The 19,341-nt window shown below is 42.5% G+C and overlaps 1 protein-coding gene across 4 annotated transcripts in view; it reads right to left on the bottom strand.

Annotated features, from left to right (window-relative positions):
* Nucleotides 1-19,341, bottom strand: part of LOC125000873 (neural cell adhesion molecule 2-like) — a 236,867-nt gene that overhangs the window by 5,828 nt on the left and 211,698 nt on the right. For 2 of the 4 annotated variants that reach the window (XM_047576614.1, XM_047576616.1), the window contains exon 16: nucleotides 5,205-5,412. In XM_047576614.1, the coding sequence (XP_047432570.1) occupies nucleotides 5,205-5,412 (208 nt within the window). The remainder of the gene's footprint in view (nucleotides 1-5,204; nucleotides 5,413-19,341) is intronic. The other 2 variants (XM_047576615.1, XM_047576617.1) reach the window with 1 other exon arrangement.

The following is a 19,341-nucleotide window of genomic DNA, read 5'->3' as shown; positions in this document are numbered from 1 at the left end:
CTGTAAAACTCTGATGTATGTAGGACGTGGCAAATGGCAGGACTGAGGATGTTCTTGTTGAATCTTACCATATGCTTTGCTCTCTTGTGTAATGGGCCTGGTTTTAGTCAGTTTTTAGCCTCTCTACCTATTCTATTTCTATTTTTAAGACCTCAACAAATATAATTTAAGACCCAAAAATGTCATAACTTGTAATTTATTGCCTCCTACAGTGGAAATCAAAAGTTAACGTTTCCCATTTTCCCTTTAAACTATGACCTAACATGTTGGTACCTGTTAGATTGTCAAATGACTTTGCAAGCTGCGAGTCAGGAAACATGGCACGTATGTCCTCGTTGGATTTACATCAGGGGTCTTTAATGTTTTTCAGGCCAAGGACCCCCAAACTGTTGAAAGATGAAGTAGGGATCCCCCTATCTGCTATAAGTGTTCTGTATTTAACTCTCGCCTATTAGATTGACAGGTGTATTGTGTGAAACGGAGCGTATAAAATGTATAAAAAAATGTCTAATCAACCAAAGATTTTGTGACCTCCCCTGTAGTACCTCTGTGGAGCCCCCTGTTGAAGACCCCTGATTTAAATGACCCTAATTACCAGGATTTAAAGACCTTTTAAGGACCTGTATTGCATTAGCTGTATTAACTAGCTGCTGCTAAGCTTGCACCGCCTAGATCAATGCCAAGATTCCTCCTCAGGTTCTCCACTGTTTACAGGTAGTTTTGTTTATATTAACGACGGCAAAATGTAGAAATCGAACCCGTCATCCGATAACGTTCCACGACATAACCCCATAAGACCGGTGTGCGTTTACGCTGGGCTCGCCAAGTTTCAACAAAAGCAGACACAAATGAGGATGTTCCCTCCACAGCCGAAGCAAACACACCGTCTTCACTGTGTGTTTTCACCTCTGCAACGCTCCTCACACGCACACACATGTGCCGCCCCGTGCGCTTTTACTGTACACACAGCCTCAGACGTTACATTCGGTCGAGGAAGAAAACAAACAGAAATGCTGCGGGGTCTTGACAAGCCTCTGATTATGTTGCGAGAGCCGGCAGCTGCGAGCGCCTCGTGGCGCGGTGGCGACATATCAGAGCCGCTATGCAGATGTGTGTTTGTAAGCTGCGAGCTTCTAAGTGACACCAAAGCACAGCAGGGGCGACTTGTTCTTTCCTCTGCTGACGTTAATTAAGCGCGCGGCCATCTAGAGCCAGGCGCACTACAATCGCCGAGATAAATTAGGTGGCCTGGGTCTGAGGCTCACGGCGTTCCCAGGGGGGAGGGAGGAGGGGGTTGTTTACACTTTCATCTAAATCTTTTCATGGATATTTATTTTTGCAGCCGGCATATTTTTTATCGTAGCTGACATCCAGGAGCTTGCGGCGAGGGTTTAAGTGTACGTCTTTGTCAGAGAGCGGCTGATTGACACGTCTGCTCTTCACATGGGGATCAGAAACCTCTTCATTGCTATCGAGATGTCAGACATCTCACTCTGCCTGTCCAGAATCTGAAACCTAACCATGTCAGCATCGCAAACTGGAAACGGACTGGGGCTGTGCTAGCAAAAAAAAACAACCAAAACAGACACAATAATTAAAGCGGTTGCAATCCATCAGCTTTAATAAATCCGCTGCAGCTTTAGCCCAACACTGCAAAACTACTACCACCTAATGTATAGGTCTTCAGCAGGGGGTATTGCTTTACCTGTCAGTTGTGTTTACTTGTTAGGTATGTTTATGTTTACGGGAGTTGCACAGCCACCCTACTGTTGCACATGTTTAAATTTAAAAAAAGAAAAGAATATTTGAATCTGTGTGTTATTAGAATATTGAATGCAAAATAATGTCAATTTATAAATAGCACAGGTTTAATATAAAACACATATAGTAGGTAAGGGGTCCCTACCTAATCTCTCATCAGTTTTGGGGAAACATTGAAGACCCCTGGCCTAATGTATATCCTGTCTGTGGACTGTGACGAAGGTAAACCACCACTACTAATTTTACTGTAACGTACCACCAATCTGCTGCAGAGAAGGAGTGATTAAAACGGACATAAATCTACATTTCTTGGATGCGCTTCGAGATCCGGACACTAATAGGAGGTGGAGTTGGTCCAGAATAAAGAATAAACGCTGCGGCTTGTTAAGATTTCCCTCCCTTGCTTCCTGCTTGTTAGCAGACGGACAAAAATCCAAATGAAATGCTCGAACGGCAGCTCAAAACAATGACTCAGCAGCGCTAACTATGAGCTAGGACTCTGCATGCGTGAACACATTCGGAGGACGGGTCCCCATCAGGTCAGGTCCGTCACCCCGCCTCGGGGGTAAACGTCAGCACAAACCTCTCCTGCATCACCTGAACGCATCAGCTGCCACCGGGTAAATGAATATCGGCAGCGAACTTGCATAAGCAGCAGAAGTGAGAAGTTTTTATGATGACGCTTTCCAGGAAGCTAGGGACGGGACGGGACGGGCAGGGGCAGGACATCTTATCACCGAGTGACAGGACGGGGCTGGATTTGACACCATGACTATCACCAGCTGTGAGCATGTGGAAAAACCAAGACGTTAAAAATGATTCTCGGACCGTGGCTCTTAGGGGCTTGCACAGCAGAGATGGAGTCAGATTTTTTTTATTATTTTATATATCATTATTTTTTTTCCATCGCTCCTACTGAAATCAGTGCACACAGCTGAGAACTTAAACTCGAGGAGCAGAAGCGGGGATGGATTTTTCGCCGTCAACGAGGCCACCGCAAACACAATCAAGTCTCTTCAACTTGTCCCCGAGGCGACTGATGTGTCCAGACTGATCGAGAAGCTGAGCTCATCCCCCAAAACACAACCAGAACAAAGTCTGATCCGTGCCACTTATCACCAAACTAATTTCAACCGCCCCCCGTGTGCTATTTATCACTGTATACACTCCTATCGATGTCATTATTGATATTGCTGCTCAGGGTTTGCTGGTCTTTACAACTTATTACCCCTCAGCACCTTCAGACTTGCACTATTGACATCCTGCGAACTCAGTAGGAGTGTCTGAGCTTTGAATTATCTCAAGCGTGGTCTCATTAGACTCACTCCGGCCTCAGTGGTATGACTCACTGTACGGCAGACTGCTCCGCTACTTCATGCTGTCTACGCCCGGCTTGTTTCTGCCATCATTCCCATCTGTTGTGAAATCAATGCGTCTGCAGGGACGCCGGTAGAAACAGGACAACGATCAAATGTGCTCATACATCTCCAGGCTGACTACTACTCTTGCTTGTCCATCAGTTTTTTCCTCCATTAAGGTTTCGACCATAGACCGTATATAGATGGACGATGGAGCTGCTCCTCTAAAGTGAAGCCAAAGCAAGTAGAGCTCCCCCTGGTGGCTGGCCTTAAAACACTAAAATGCACATCAATATTGTTTTTTTTATATCAAAGATGGTTTCTGTCATTTTAGGTAGCTAATATAATGTTGATGCATGTTTAAGTGTCAATTTTGTTGGGCTAAGTTTAATTTTACTTCATTATTTGATGCTGTAGAAACACGATGTGACTTAATGGCGACTACCAGTTGCCATGCCAACCTTTCCGCTCAAATCGGCACTATCACAGCGGCGTTCATTGCGTTCAAGGTGACCTCTACATGGGTTAGATTGCAACAAACAAACAAACAAACAAACAAAAGTTGAGTTGGAGTTGCGTTATGGGAAATGTAGGATTTAATGTTTGGGATCATGTCGTCTGAAAGTGTCTTTGATGAGAGTAAGCTGTGGAGATGATACATGAGTGGATGAGATTTTCTCAACCTTAGGAAGGCGACTGATGGGAGGGTCTGATACGTTTGATTGACATGTGACACAAACACAAACATCCAAAGCTAGGAAGCACCATCCACCAACGTATTTTCTTTTTGCGGCTGTAGCAAGGAGAGTTAGCTTCCTCTCTGTGCCCCAGCAATATTTTCGGAAATATACAAAAGGGTTACCTGGGCAACCAGGGTCCGGAATGTCGCTTAGCAACTAAGGGTCAGCCATAAACCGACGAGCAGATGACTTTATATGTGGAGTGGGCTTTAATCTTTAACCTTGTGGTAGCTTCTTCACTCCTGAAAGGCTGGCGGGGAGATGGGGGACACCTGTGGGTGGCGTCCACGCGAAACCCACAAGATGAGACGCTTACCCGTGAAGGGATCTGCTTTCCCTCTCCGATGAAAGGTGCTATTTGATATCTGGTCGTTACAGATCCTAGTCGTGTGCGTTTCAGGTGGACACCGCCCACAGATAACCCTAACCCTAATTCTAACCCTAACCCTAACCCTAAATCTACTTGAATAAAACCCTTTTAAAAAATCTCAGCTGGCCTAGTTTCCGTTTTGTTTTCTCAGTCTGAAAGGAGCTATAGTAGTGACACAGACAGTGAAGGCTGGTGTGCTCTCTGTCTGGGCAGCCAGTCACTCAGCCCTCCAGCTCTGTGAGCTTAGTGACTCAGCATAAGTCAACCACCCCCCACCACCCCACCCCTTCCATACTCCTCAGTGCCCCTCCTGCCCCCCCCTCCCTCCCTCCCCAGTCTCTGTGCATCTCCAGACACTGGCCTGGCACGCTGACAGCTTTAACACAGAAATGGCACCGCTGAGGCCAGTGAATCACACTCCGTGGGTGCTATCTCACAAAAACCTGGCCGCCTGCATAAAACAGTGGGACTAAACCTGAAAAATCGATTGTGCTGTGAATTTCACGGGGGCAGGCTTCTAAATTGAACGAGAGGAAACAAAGTGCGCTTTCATACAAAAGGGGGCGCATGCATTATTCGTGTACGGGAAAAAACACGGGAAACAGAAAGGAAGCGTGACACAGTAATATATGCATGCGTACCACGAATGCACACAATGCATGCAAATGGGAGACTCGAGGAGGAGGTGAACGGCACACTGGCACTGATGTTAGTGAATAAGACATAGCCGAAGACATACTGTGGTTGAAAGGGTGGTTGGGCGGCTGTGGTAGGTGTACCTACAGTAAAAAGAAATCTCCTTTTCTCATTTAATAAATATAAGAGGGATGTTTCATTGTGCATTGCAGTGACTTACATTCGTCTATCTGAGGCTGCTAAGCATTAAGATACACCGACAGCAGATGCTTCCTCTGCACCAGCGGCCCGGCGAGCGGCCGATCTCGACAGCACAGAGAACGGCGGGGATATACTCACAGGTAGGCGGCCTTGCCCTCCTCTATCTCTTTGCCCTTGCCGCTGGTGGCCGTCTTCTTGCTGCAGAGCGTGCGCGTGATGCACATCAGCAGGCCGCAGTGACGCAGGAAGAAGCAGCTGACGTCCACGAGCACGAGGAGCAGCAGCAGCGCTCCGAGGCCGAGGCCCACCACCGCCCCCAGGCCCAGGCCGCTGAACAGGGATTCTGCTAAGGCAGTGAAGCGCACACACAACGCAGAAGAAGAAGGAGAAGAAGAAAAGGGACAAAACACTGTTAGCAAATTTGATTTATTTACTCAAATTCAGACAGGGTCAGGTAGAGATTTATTGTCTCGCTCAAGGACGTGCACTCTGGTTGGACGCCCGTGGAGTCGAGGTCAGAGGTCAGCCCCTAACATCCATCCAAACATGGGCGTCGTATCACAATAAGTGTGAAACCAAACGAGAGAGAGAGAGCGCTCGCCCCGGGAAACTTTCACCGTTCCAGAAAAAAAAAACAAAAAAAAAACACTCCAAGGTCAGCGAATTGCTCCGGAGCCAGTTGGATACGTTCCAACGCGCAGATAAGTCCTAATCCACGACGCTCCGCCTGCACGCAATCCTCAGTGGAGAATCCCAATTATTAGCGCCGAGCCGCCAAATCTCCCTCAAAACAAATCAATTTCAAGAAGTTTCTCTATACGCGGCCGACGAGATGAAAGTTTCAAAGACTTAATGGAGAAAGGTGGGTGGGCGGGTGGGGTGGGGTGGGGGTCTGGAGCTCTCGAAAACAGGTGGAAGGATATTTACGTGGGGATTTATTTGTAATATTAGATGATTTGTGGCTTCCTGTCTGTGTAAGAAGCGGTAGATGTAATAAACCTCAGACGATGAGCATTTTATAGGTCAAATTTATTATTATTATTATTATTATTTTGCTGTATTTGCTCCCAGGCCTTGCCTCTAACTTCGGGAGCATGAGTCAACTGTTTTTCTTTTATTTTGAAGCTTGCATAAGATTGGAACCCGCAGCAGGGCCGGTTTACAATTGGAAGTAATGAGGAAATGAAGGTAGCGCAGCCAGGAGAGGCTCCCAGTGGGTGCGGTTACACAGCGCCGTGCCCTCAAGTGATCCCGGGGTTGAGCAAACCGAGCATCCGCCGCGGGATCAGTGTTGACAGCTCGAGGTCGGACCTTGCCAGGAGTAATCAGTGACGGAAGAGTGAATGAACTTTTCTACTTAGCGGTGCTCTCGTATGAGTGCTCAGTAGCCTGTGAGCTAAAGAGGGAGATCAGACGTTAATACGGAGGTGTAAGAACCCGGAGTGGTGGAGTCTGGCACCTCTGAGTTAAAGAAAAAAAATTAATAAAAGAAAAAAAAAAAGAAGGTGCCCCCAGTGAGTTAGGAGTCTCCCTCCTGGCAAAACATAAAGTGAAATTGAGCTAAATGCAGTAGATTTCTCACCCACATATTGTAGCGTCTGACACTGACATGCATAGTGATATTTAATTTCCCAGCTGCATCCTCACTAGAGCTTACAGGCTTCAGTTCCAAATGTCTAAAAATCATTTTATAACAAGAACGCTTGCAAAACATTAAGTCACTGATCAATACGACATCATTTTGCTTTATTTGTGCTTCTGTAAATTGGCGTCGATATCGCTCACACCAGTCCTGGCTCTGTGATCCACGCTAAGGTCCAAAGAGACCGGCGCCGTGAAAATGAACTGTTTTATTTTGGCTCGGGCGCCTTAAAATGTTAAAGTGATTTTAGGGATGCGCGGCCATGAAGTTAGAAGAAACAAAAAGGTCAAGATATTCCCAAGATGACTTTTTTTTTTTCTTTTTACGAGTGCTTTCACAGGCCCAGCTTTAAGTGTAAAATCAAGAGTGCCTCTTGTAAATATGGAGCACCAGTAGTGCCAAAATATTAAATAAATAAAAAATAAAAAAATGCAACAAAAATCCTCTTAAGGTCGTCATTCATTTATAAAATATGAGAAGATTTTTCTAAATTTGTCTCTGCATTAAATCCAGTATTTATACCACGGTATAAATCAGTCCATTAGTATTTGGACAGAGGCATGAATATAAATGCTTTAATCCTGCACACTGAACTTGAGCAGTTGCAGGAATCTTAACACTATTTTTTTTTTTTCAGGACTGTGACACTGAAAACAAACTCCAGCTACAGCTGAGAGTCAACACTTCCAGCTCCACCGCCGCCGTTTTGTTCCAAATCCAGTGCGCTGGGGTATACAGCCAAAAAAGAAAAGCATGCGAATTCCCTCCAACACAGCGGAGGTTAAAACCGCGTGTCGCACACCCAAACGACTCTAGTGTCTGCGACTTTGTTCGTGATTTCGAGCGGAGAGTGCACACGGCGGAAGACTGGCAGCGAGTCAAAGCGCCGGGGCACACACACAAACACAGAGAAAAGAGGAGGAACCTCGTGGCGAAAGGAGGCTCTAATTAAAACACTTTGCGTGTTCGCGAACCTGTGGGACGTGGGATTTGGAACTTGCAGACTGGATCAATATTTTCTCACTGCTTTAGGCCACTGTTTTGTATCTCACCTTTTGAAAGTTTATCTGAGTTAATTTGGCTGCTGACGCTAAAGATTTAGAGGAGGTAAACAACACCTCTCCAGCTGCCCCGGAGCGCGCACGTAATTCGGGAGAGAAAGACAGTGCTAATCCATTCTCACACTACTTCACTTTATTTGTCAACTCTTTTCTGTTTTAAACATTTAAAATTACACCGACCGCAACATACAAGCACAAATTAAAACTGTGTAGGCCTTAATTGAAACATTTTTATTTTTTTATTTAAGAGGCTGCCTGAAGCATTTAGACGCGTCCAGATAAAGATTTTATTATTATTATTATTATAAGTGTCTTCTTTCCTTTCTTCTTTTAGGATGTCAGAAAAAACTCTTGAACCTCAAAGGCTGAAATCCATAAACAGTAGACTTTTGTGTGATAAGGAGTATTACTTTAAAGTGCTTAGCAGCAGCCTGACAGTTTGAGGTTGGATTGACAAGCTAAATGTTTGTTCACTTGCAGCTGCTTTTAAAGATTTATACCCAAAATTGGAGGCGATTTAGAGAAAGGACAGAGGTGTTGTGACACACACCAGAATTAAAGTATTATCAATATTGATATGTCAGCTACTGATGTCAGTTATAATCACTGTCAGTATAAAGATGGATGGAGGAACTGCTCAACAAAAGTGAAGGCAAAGCAAGCAGAGCTCCCCCTGGTGACTGATTGCAGTATAGACCCCTTCATGGCCCACGTGACGTCATGACGTTAGCTGGAGGCAAAAGAGACAGAAGCTTGAGGCGAACACTGTCAATCAAATCAAATCAAAAATGGTACATGACAACAACTCTCTGTTTGCAGTGCACATTTGATATCAGGTATTATTAGTATCTAATACATCATCAGTTTCAGCCTGGATAACACTATGGGTTAGACTAAATTGTGACTGAAATAATGTTAAGTTAGTTATTATTTGGAGGATTCTTGATATATGCCAATGCTTTAAAATAACACCACAGTCTCAGGGATTGAGTGCCAAACATGTCTGTTGAAATATGCTAACTGCCGTTTACAAGCCATAGTGTTTGAGATGTTTTGCCTCCAGTTAAGCTCCGCCTTTCAAAAGAACATCACATTGTTTACAATACACCAAAAACTCTAATATTTTTTTTATGTTTTTATCTTTTCAGGTAGTTAATATAATGTTGATGCATGTTGTATCATTTTTTCTTTTGGATAAGTTTCATTTTAGTTACTTATTTGATACTATGTAAAGCTTTGTGGGAGCTAAGGTGCCAAATAAAAACAAATTGGATAAAAAAAAAAAAAAAAAAAAAAGATTTTTTCTTATTTTAACATTTCTATATGCTTTTCAAAAATGCAGTTTTAAATAACGAACTTTCTAAAAGGCCCTTTAAATAATGAGTGTCCTTATCTAGACATAAAGGATGACACCAAGATCTGATGTTACTGAACTGCTCAAAGGCTAGGTTTTTAGTTATCAACATAGTTACAGTTGTGAGGTTTTAAATGAGTTTTTGAGTTAAAGTATGAAAGAGGTGACCTAAAAGGGAATCAAAAGTAATTGTGTCTCTTCCTCAGCAGAAGTAAAGTCTTGCAGCTTCGTGTTCGAGCTGTTAAGGGCTTATCTCAAGTGTCAGAGAGGTCAATGTTATGTGCAGAAAACTGTTGCTTCTGTTTCTCAAATGCACAAATCCAAGGCTGCCCAGTGGGTGCATGGGCTACCTTGATGTCTTTGTGAATAATAAACTATACAAGTAGAGGAGGTAAAAGAATCTAAAGGAATTTAATATTTAATATACTTCAGTATTTCACATGTTTTTATTTGCACTATTCTGTATTTAACTTTCACTTTCTTAGAAATCAACAGAGCAAATCAAGTGCAAGCCAACAGGAATAAAAGGGAAATATTAAAGGACAACACACTGTTGCTTCATATCGTGCAGCATTTACTGGTTTGTGATACATAGCCATGCGGTCATCTGCGGCCAGGGTGGCTTCGGTTGATTTATAATGTGAGACCAAAGAGAGGTAATGAGGTCATTTCTGGAGGAGGGTCTTTTGGAAAATAGAGGGCAACGCCGCTCCTCTCTTGTACTGAATGATCACCTGCAGTCAAACTGATGCACTAGTGCCGGTGGAAGCCGTCCCCTGTAATAAGCCACAGGTCAGGGTGATAAACGGCCTGCAGGGGGTGGAGAGCCAGAACTGCACTACGCATGTAAATAACAATTTTCATGGTCCAGAAAGGCAATTTCCTCATTTTTTTCTTGATATTTATTTATTTAAAGCCATGTTCCATTGGTGTGTTATCCTCAGTAAAGTACTATAGTCACTCTTCTGGTCTGAACTTTCTGACCGAGGCTCCTTTTCATGGGAAGAATTGCTTCCCATCTGACCTAGATGGTAAACACAGCAAACTCCTACAGTTTTCTGCCTCATAACATCGTACTAGTCTAGGGTTAGGGGTTAGGGTTAGGGTATATGGTGATTTGTCTACACTGGACAAATGCGAATAGCTGGAGAACAAAAGGTCATAAAGCATTGAAATCATGCTACACCCCCCAAAATGTGGCCACGAGCTTTGTGCCCCGCCTTGTCTCTACAACCTTCTGTTCCTGAGATATGTTGATTTTAATATCCAATATAACTTTGGAACGGGAGTTCACAGAGACACGGGGGGAAGTCCAGCGCGGTCGAATTATGTCTGACGGAGCACGTTTCCAAGTCTCTATGTCTACGTCCCAATAGGAAATGAATGGAGCGACAAATGGAGTGTGGACAACCAAAATCATGCCCCCAGGATGTTGCTAGGAGCACGTTTCAGGCCATTTGGAGTCACTGAGTACCCATTTTGGGACCCATACACTGACATGTTTTGGGGATCACTCAGGGCTACCTTTGGTACCAAAGACACAACAAACTCCCACAGTTTTCTGCCTCATATCATCATACTGGTCTAGGTTTAGGATTGTTGATTGTCTGTCAATGTTGTAGCATGCTTTGGTAGGAACATCCTTCACTTCCGTAGGTTCAACCCTAGACCACAATAAGCTGATTTGGAGATGAAGATCTAGCAATGGGGGTTACTAACCTACCCAAATGTGCCGTGTTGTCCTTGTCTTTGCCTTGTGTCTTATGTGGTGGTGCACAGCTTTTTTTGATAATAATCAAAAAAATGCAAATTAAACTTAAAAGTGAAGCCTCAGTAGATGAAAGCGGAGTCAGTGAATAAAGCATCTTTATTATTATCTCAACTTAAATGACCTGTAAAGTCACTGCAACACCGTGCACCTTCTTAATTTTCCATATAAAAATGTAATCATACTATTCTAAGTCCAAGATTGTTGTTATTTAATGGTTAAATCCAGCATTTCACATCTTTGTGCCTTATTGTAATTAACTACCTGCCATTTTGTCTACTTACAAACATTTGGTAGTTTGTTCCGTAAGAATTTTCACATTGTAATCCTGAATACACAATGGTCATTAATTCTTATTTCCCTGCTCTATTAACCCTTTTACCGACTTCTTCTGATTAGTTGTTGATATATAGGCCCATTAGCAGCATCACTCATTGGCAAGAGATCCAACTGCATGTCTGGCACCTGAAGCCATTCATACACATCTCTGACAACATAAACTCATTAGAGCTGAGAGGTGATTGACTGTCTCTAGATTGGATCTGCAGGCAAGTGACTCAATTAATGATGAAGGAACGGGCGGTCATTGATTGCGAAGGTAGCGGGCGTTAATCCGTGAGGGGATAATCATTTGTGGATGGAAGAGAAGATTCTTCCCATTTTTTTGGACGTGATAAGGAGACCCTCAGAAAACTCAATGAAATAATTAAATCCTTCCCAGTTTGCACGAGAGGGATCGGCCCTTCCTTTCTGTCCGTTTCCAAAGAGGAAGCAGACGAGCCCTGATGTGATTCAAGTGCACTCAAGAGCAAGCGTGGAGGAAATGAAAAACCACGGGAAATTACTCTTAACGTAGAAGAATATGGCATCCTTCACAATCAGCCTCAAAAAAAAAAAAAACTTCAAAGAAATTTGGTCCACTTTTCCGTAATTGCTGCTGTCTGGGGTTACGACTTATTTAAGGAGCGATTCAAGTGGCTCTACTGTCGCTGAAATTCAAATTGAAGCCTTTTAAGGGACATATTCAAATGCACCAAGAGCAGATTATACGACATGACCCCAGCCGTTAAACTTTGAATCAAACCACTCAGAGAGATGATTGATTCATTGATTATTGTTAGGAAAACAAGTTTGTTCAAGAGCTGCCTTTGTTTCCTAAGTGTATTTTTGGCACGTAGGTGTGCCTGTCACATTTTACCATGTACTTACTTCCTGTTCTTTGTCTTTGGTTCGCCGTGTTGTCAAGAGAGGAGCCTGCAGCAGAGTAGGAAGTTGAAAGGCTTTTATTATTTTATTTAGTGTTATTTTGATTTATTTTTCATTGTCTCTCCTCTCTTCACTTTGTCCTTCAAGCGCCGGCTCGGTGAGACAATATTTCAGCGGCGCAGTGTTGATTCTTAACTATGCCCTCGCAGTGTTCAGCACAGCGCCGGTCTCCGCAGACTTCTCTGTCTGAAGTGAGTTTCACGCTAACCATTAGCTTTTTATGAGCTACCTTCTGCACAACGACGTCAGTTTAAGACTCACAGATTCAGATCACAGCCGCTTGGGTTGGAACTGGATTCAGTTTGGCAAATACTTAAGTCACCAAGGACTTCATGTCATTTTTAAAATACATCACTTTATTTTTTTTCTCCTAATTATATCTTGCCTTAAGGCCAGGCACACCAAAATGGTAACAAAGATCTATTGGCAACGAAGGAACACAGCCACGTCACCTGTATCTGGACCAAAAAGTTGCACTTGAACACACCAGTTAATGCAGCTAATGGGCAGGTGGTAGATGCTGTATCTCTCTCCATACCAGAAGGTAGCAGTAGTTAATCAGGATACCTACAATTAGACTGGGAGGCAACAGAGGTAGGAAGAGCAACACATTTTCGTGCAAAGGTAGGAAAAGCTGCCAAGACGAGTCTGACTAGCTAAAACCAAAGCTAATGGTTTTCTCTGACTGCCCAGCACACGGCTCAACAGAAGTTTGATGGATCAAGGGTTTTAGATGCACAAGATCCCTGTTTATATCAATCAAACAGTTCCGAAAGTAAAAAATCATCGACACCCAGAATAATACAATATTTTTCTAAGATTTTTCTCTGGTAAATGGTGCCACTGATAGTACCAGCTGATGTAGAGAACACGGTCCATTTCACCCACATTTCGCAGTGTTTGGAGATCCATGGCAAATTGATGAGCAACCAGAGTTAATCTCCAAACTCTAAAGTCAATTCAAGAGCAACTTTTAAAGAGTCATTAATGTTTTATATAGACACAGAGAACTTGTTTTTTTGTGCTTCTATCTTGAGATCACCAGTTACTCATTCCATTATTTACAGATAACAAAGCTCATTTTCCCGTGATAATGGCCTTTTTATCTCGTTATCTCGAGAAACCAGAAGGACAGTTTCTCAAGGAAATGAATTTTGTTTTCTTAAGATCACAGGGTAATTATGGAGAACTCAAAAAAAAAAAAAAATAGTCTGCAGTTTTTTTTTAATCACAGCTGATGTGACTAGTGATCACGGTCATGACTTCTGGGGAGGATCCATAACTGAACACTGAGTCCGAGGCGTCAGTGCGTCGTTTTGTTTGATGGGGAAACACTTTGTTTTCTCGTGATAACCAAATGATTCAGTCATTATCATGAGCTTCTTCTAATGAGAAGAATTAACCACTGAGAAATAATTGCAAGCATGGACGCTCTGTGCTTCTGTAGTTTTAACAAGGCAAAATTCAATTAGCAACTAAACATGGTATTTTACTTTCATATCATTTCATACGAAAAATTTATGAAAATTGATTGGAAGACTTCCTTCATGTTTTCAGTAACTGAACAACATAATGAGACGTAAGCAATCTGTATCTGGGTTCCTTGTGCACGTTTACACCTAGTCCTTTTTATTTATTTATTGTTTTTTATCAGATGGAGGTGACTAATGCTGGGTTCAGACTACAAGACTTTCAACTTATCCCTGAAGAATCAGATCCAGACCTCACTGTACCTAGGTATGCGTCAAACCAGATCATCTGGTAATGTGAGGCCTTGGTAGATTTGCTCTTAAGACTCACTTTTGTTTGATATTTAGATTTAAAATAGTAAATAAAATAGTAAATAAAATTTAAAAAGCTGACATGGTAGACTAGTAAATGGCAAATGGCTAGCCCCATATGCTAACGTCAGCTAGCTTATATTAAAACTTAAAGTCTAAATTCCAGTTCCTCTTTAGTCAGTAAAGAAGTTCAAATTAAAGTTAAAATGTGTTGTTCTTCTCCCTCCTTTGGTGTGATTGCTAGTGGGTAAACCACCATGCAGGTGAATTACTGCCACCTTCTGGACTGGAGTGATATACACTCAAAAAATCCTGTCGCCTATGCACTTTGAGAGATTAGGAGTTAAAATATTTATTCAAATTATGCCCATAATTGAGCCGAAAGATGAAGAGCTGTAGTCTGAGCCCAGTTTATTGCCAAACTCAATTCAATGATTGATTATTTTCTGCTACAAATCTGACATGCATGCTATTTCTGTTGGCTAGGAAGCAGGAAGAGGCGGAGTTATGTGACCTTTCTACACCGTATTATCCGGGTGTGTTGTAATACCAGGATTCAGCTCAGTACATCTCAGGTCAAACACAGTCCTCAAAACACCATAAACCCTGAGCTTGAGTCGGCGTTCCTTCCCAGTGTGACATTAATACTGTGCTCCCGCTGAAGCGCAATCTCTTGATTTGAGGATTATCTCTGTTATACGAATAAACGAGCGAGCAAACGTGTAAACATTTGCACTGATCCGTTTCTTTACTCCACTAAATAATACATGTTGCTGTGTTGACGCTGGCGTATTTTACACGAGGCAAACAAACCCAGGTCTTGGATTAAAGGGATGTTTAGAGTGAAATCCCTGAGGTTCTGCTTGCTCATGCGCCTGCAGACGTTATCCTCAGTCTATGTTTTAGTCTGAGAATGTTTTTCGTTTCTGCAGCCGAGGCGTTCTTTGACTGTGGTGTGCCAGTTTTAGAGCGTCAGTCTGAAACCGATTCGTAAAGACTTCAGAGACTCGTTAGCGGACTCGGTAAAGATTATTTAACCAATGCTTCTTTTTTTTTTGCCTTCATAAGTAGTAACTTTTAAACTGTAGTAGGGAAATTTATGGCATTTATTCTGTATCATAAGCAGAACGTGCTTGGCAAAGGTGGCCTGACCAGGGTGACGAGTGTATTCATTCAGTAAATGATTGAACAAAAGATTTTTTTCATCTCCCTGCGTTAAAAATAATGACTTTCATTTTGAAAATTGATGAGGGACTTGATTAATGTAATGGGCGGCTATAAAAGTGTTCATTTCCCATTTTGATTTGCTGCCATCACTTCCAGGAAAGGAAAAAAAAAGTTTCCTCTGCAGCTCGCAGGAGAAGGAGAAGTATGGAGGCTTGACCAGATTATTTCTTCAAGTGCTTTGATGAGATTATTACAAACAAAATCTATGATGCCTGTTTCCATCAAAGCTTTTTTTTTTTTTTTTTATGGCGCATGACTGGAAGGAGAAGGAGGAGAGAGCCAAGAAAGAAATACAGCAGCCTGAACAAACATCAAGAAAGGAAATGCTGTATGAGGCCCCAGGGGCTGATTTAGGGAAACTCAGGCATCGCTGTGTCTTATTTTCAACAAAGTAGGGGTGGAGATGAAACAGAAGAGGAGTAAAAGTCTACAGTAACTTTCATATCCCATCAAATTACACATGGCATTAAGAAGGTTGGATCTTTTATGTCTGCGTTCCAGCCAATGGGAAGGCAGTTTCTCTACTATATATGTTTTAATTTTGTGCTAATTTCAAGCCTGTCAAATGATATAGTTTACATTTTCTCCAGTAGTACAAGAAGTAAATCCATTTCATGGACTTATGAAAGAAGTGTCTATGGTATTGTTTTGAAGCCTCGAGTTTGGTATTGGTCACCGCCATCTTGATTTCTTGTTCGACCATATCTCAACCATAATCGGATGTCTGTACATTCTCGCATCCAGTTTTTAGCCCATTCCCGATTGAGGAGAAACCAAGCAGCAACATCCAGGTCTGAGCGATGAAGCCCATGTGGAAGTGTAAAAAACTGCAGTTCACTGAGTGGCCACTTGAGGCTCCAAAAGGGAATAAATCCCCATAGTCCCGCATGTTAAAAAGCCCAACATGGCGATCGCAGGCTCCACCCACTTCGGGTTTCATTTTCGAGGTTCAGAACCCAATGGGTGACGTCACGATGGATTTGTCCATAGTTATCAATAGTCTTGCGATTTCCCTTTTGAATGAGCACAGACTCCTGCCACCTGCTGGTAAGAAGAAATTCACAAAGGCACAGGTCTTGGGTATCACCTAGTATGTTGCCTGCACGGTTTGTTCAAGTGCAACTTCTTTGGCAACGTCACAGTTGGTCTTCGGTAGCTAACTGAGGTCAGTACGTCACATTGTCACTTTAAAGCCTTGGTAACTTGCTTTATCATATTTTTTACTCTAAATTGCACAACAAATTACAACAGAACATGCGTAGATTAAGGTTTGAAACTAAAAAGCTCAGTAAGAAAATATTGAGTGATATAATAACGAGTCCCCCTGCTGGCCACTAGGAAGAATGCAGCCACTTTAACACTTTTTATACAGTCTTAATATTTTTGGAATTCCTACCATGCAAAATTTTTAAAACTGCACTATACTATATATAATACTTATAATACTTTTAGAAACTCATTACATTGTGTAAAACATCATAGTTAATTGGGAGCCCCGGGTAGCCCTCTACAGTAAAACTTGCTCCTGATATCACATAACAATGCCGGCAATAAATCAATCAAGACTTAACAAAAAAAAAAAAAAACTCTGCGACAACAAAGCAGTGCAGTAAAGAGATGGAAAATGGTTGACAAGGCAAAAAAAAAAAAAAAGAGGAGCGAGACAATGTTGTAACTGGGTAGAGCAAAGAGACAGCGCAGTGATTTAGGAGGTGAAAGGAAAGCTCGGGCAAGAAAGAAAGAAAGAAAGCCAGGAGGAAGACGAGCAAATTGAAAAGGAACCGAGGGCAGCGTCGCAATCAATGGCATTTTTCTTAAAGGATTCTCCACGACGAAGAGGGGGAGAAGGTTACGCCGCCTGCTACAAACTAAAATAGGACGGAGAGAGAGAGAGGAGGACGAAATAAGTGCCAACTCAATACAATGCAAATGAATAATACATAGAGAGAGAATTGAAGGGAGAATTGGGTTGGTGGGAGATAGAAGGCACCTGTACAGTGTATATATATTACCTGTTTCGGAAAGAGGATGATGCGCGCATGCGTATTGTACCAGGGCACATAAATCACATCTAATATTGTTGATTGAGCTGACCAGACTTCTTCAATATCATATCTGATGGAGTGTGGCAGATGATTTTTCCCCGTTTAACTCGGACAACTTTGAGGGATTAGATCAAGCTCAAGGAAATAAATGGAGGTTATTAAACTGCAGATTGGTACGAGCCAGTTCCCGGGCGCGAGACACAATTCTGAACAAACGAGCGAGTGATTTCTGAAAATCCTTCCACCCTCTACTGTACGCCCCTTTCCTCATCTTTTCAAACAAACACATTAAAAGGAAAGTGTTTTCTCCCAATTCCCTCTCCGTCTCTGCCGGGCTCTTTCCCACGATGCACCGCTGTTCGCTAACAAGAGAGGACAGCCAATCGAAGTGAGCCGTCTTAAGCCCCCGACACCACCACCACCACCATTGTCGCCCCACGTCTCGTTTTGTGTTTGAAAAGCAGCCCACACTCTTGCAGGCCATTTAGCCGGCTCAGTAATGACTGAGGCAAACACTCTGGTCGACCCAAAACAACAGAAATGGACTCGGTAAAAGCCCTCTCTTGGTTTTTATTTTTCTTGCGTGCGAATCCGAGGTCTGCTGCCGGGGGAGAGGGCACAAGGGCATCGGGAGAAGTGTATTCTTTCAACAATGCATGCGCCCCAGCTTCAAAGAGAAACTGCGTCGCACACTTCAAAGCCTCTGCGTGCATTGCTGAACATGCATGTGCATTTGCATGTGTGCAACAAAAAAAAAGGCTCGGAGGACTTGGAGATGGATACTTCCTGCACATCCTGGCAAAAATTTTTCCTTCATAGTAAGACTCAACATATAGAGCATGTTTTCAGGTCAAGGACTCCAAACTGATGGAGAGATTAAGTAGGGACCCCCTAACTACTATATGACTATATGTGTTCTATATTAAACTAGTGCTATTTATAAATATATATTATTATTATCATTTTGCATTCAGTATTAAGCTTTCTCTTATGCATTTACTGAAATATGTTCGATTCATGTTAATGTGTATTTAAAGAAATTCAAATTTGTGGGCGAAAAATAAAAAATGTATAAAAACTGTCTCATCTACCAAAGATTTTCGGCCCCGCAGTACCCCTGTGGACCCCCAGGGGTCGTGGACCCCCTGTTGAAGACCTATAATATAGAGAGACGAAAGAAGAAGAAGAGAACGTGCTCAACCGAGGGGCCGTCGAGTCCTATAGTCGAATAAGACGTCCATGTTTGTGCGTTAAATGACACATGAGACTAGGCCGAGCTGTTTGTGCTGTTCGTGGTTCCATTTGTGCAGAAGTTGGAGTGAAAATGTGACAAATCGGGATATTTCATGATGACGAGTGATCAAATTGCATTAATTAATCAGATTATTCGCTCAATTAAACAACAATTTAGTCCCTAAAACAGTCGAAATCCCCAAAGAGAATGGACGCAGAAGGAGAAAAGCAGCAAACCTCAACATTTTTTACCGTTTTTTATATTTTTTGACTGATAAGTTTTAAAAAAAATTGTTGCTGACACCTCATATTGCAATCAGTCCCTGACAAGTTGAATCTTTTAGGAGTTATTCTACAAATTAGCTGTTAAAGTTCCTGTTATTGGATCACTTTAATACCGAAGAACGCTAAAAAAATAAGACAAACTTTTCGTTTGTGTATTTGCGATGGAGACCAGTGTTGATGTCCTCAGGAAACGTGTGCTCACATTTGAATATGATAACATGTGATTTGTGGCGTGTAGCTGCTGCAGTAATTGGGCTCTAAGGAGTTCCTGTTGTTGCGTCGTTCACCTGTCCGTTCCACCTCATGAGGTACCTCGTCTCATGAGCTGCCTCTTGTGAGGAACCAAACTCTACCTAATGATAAATCGACTTGCTGACTAGTCCTTCAACTCTTGATCTGCGATGGACGCCCAGCTTAATTTGTTTGCTCTTTTTTTCCTTAACTCCTTCAGAGAAACGATGAAATGCAGGTGAAATGAAGGTTTTTACTGCAGCCACCATGTTGTTTTAGAGCTGAAAAATCTAGTCCAGAGGAGGAATCCACCTCGGGGAGAAGCACAGGCGCCAATTTCAGCACAATGACAGCAGCCTCCCGTGTCCAGGGAGCGATGCAG

Source organism: Mugil cephalus, chromosome 23, assembly GCF_022458985.1.
Source record: "Mugil cephalus isolate CIBA_MC_2020 chromosome 23, CIBA_Mcephalus_1.1, whole genome shotgun sequence".
In the NCBI taxonomy this organism is placed as follows: Eukaryota; Metazoa; Chordata; class Actinopteri; order Mugiliformes; family Mugilidae; genus Mugil; species Mugil cephalus.
The sequence above is the reverse complement of the archived record's forward strand: the minus strand, read 5'-3'. Positions and strand labels throughout refer to the sequence as shown.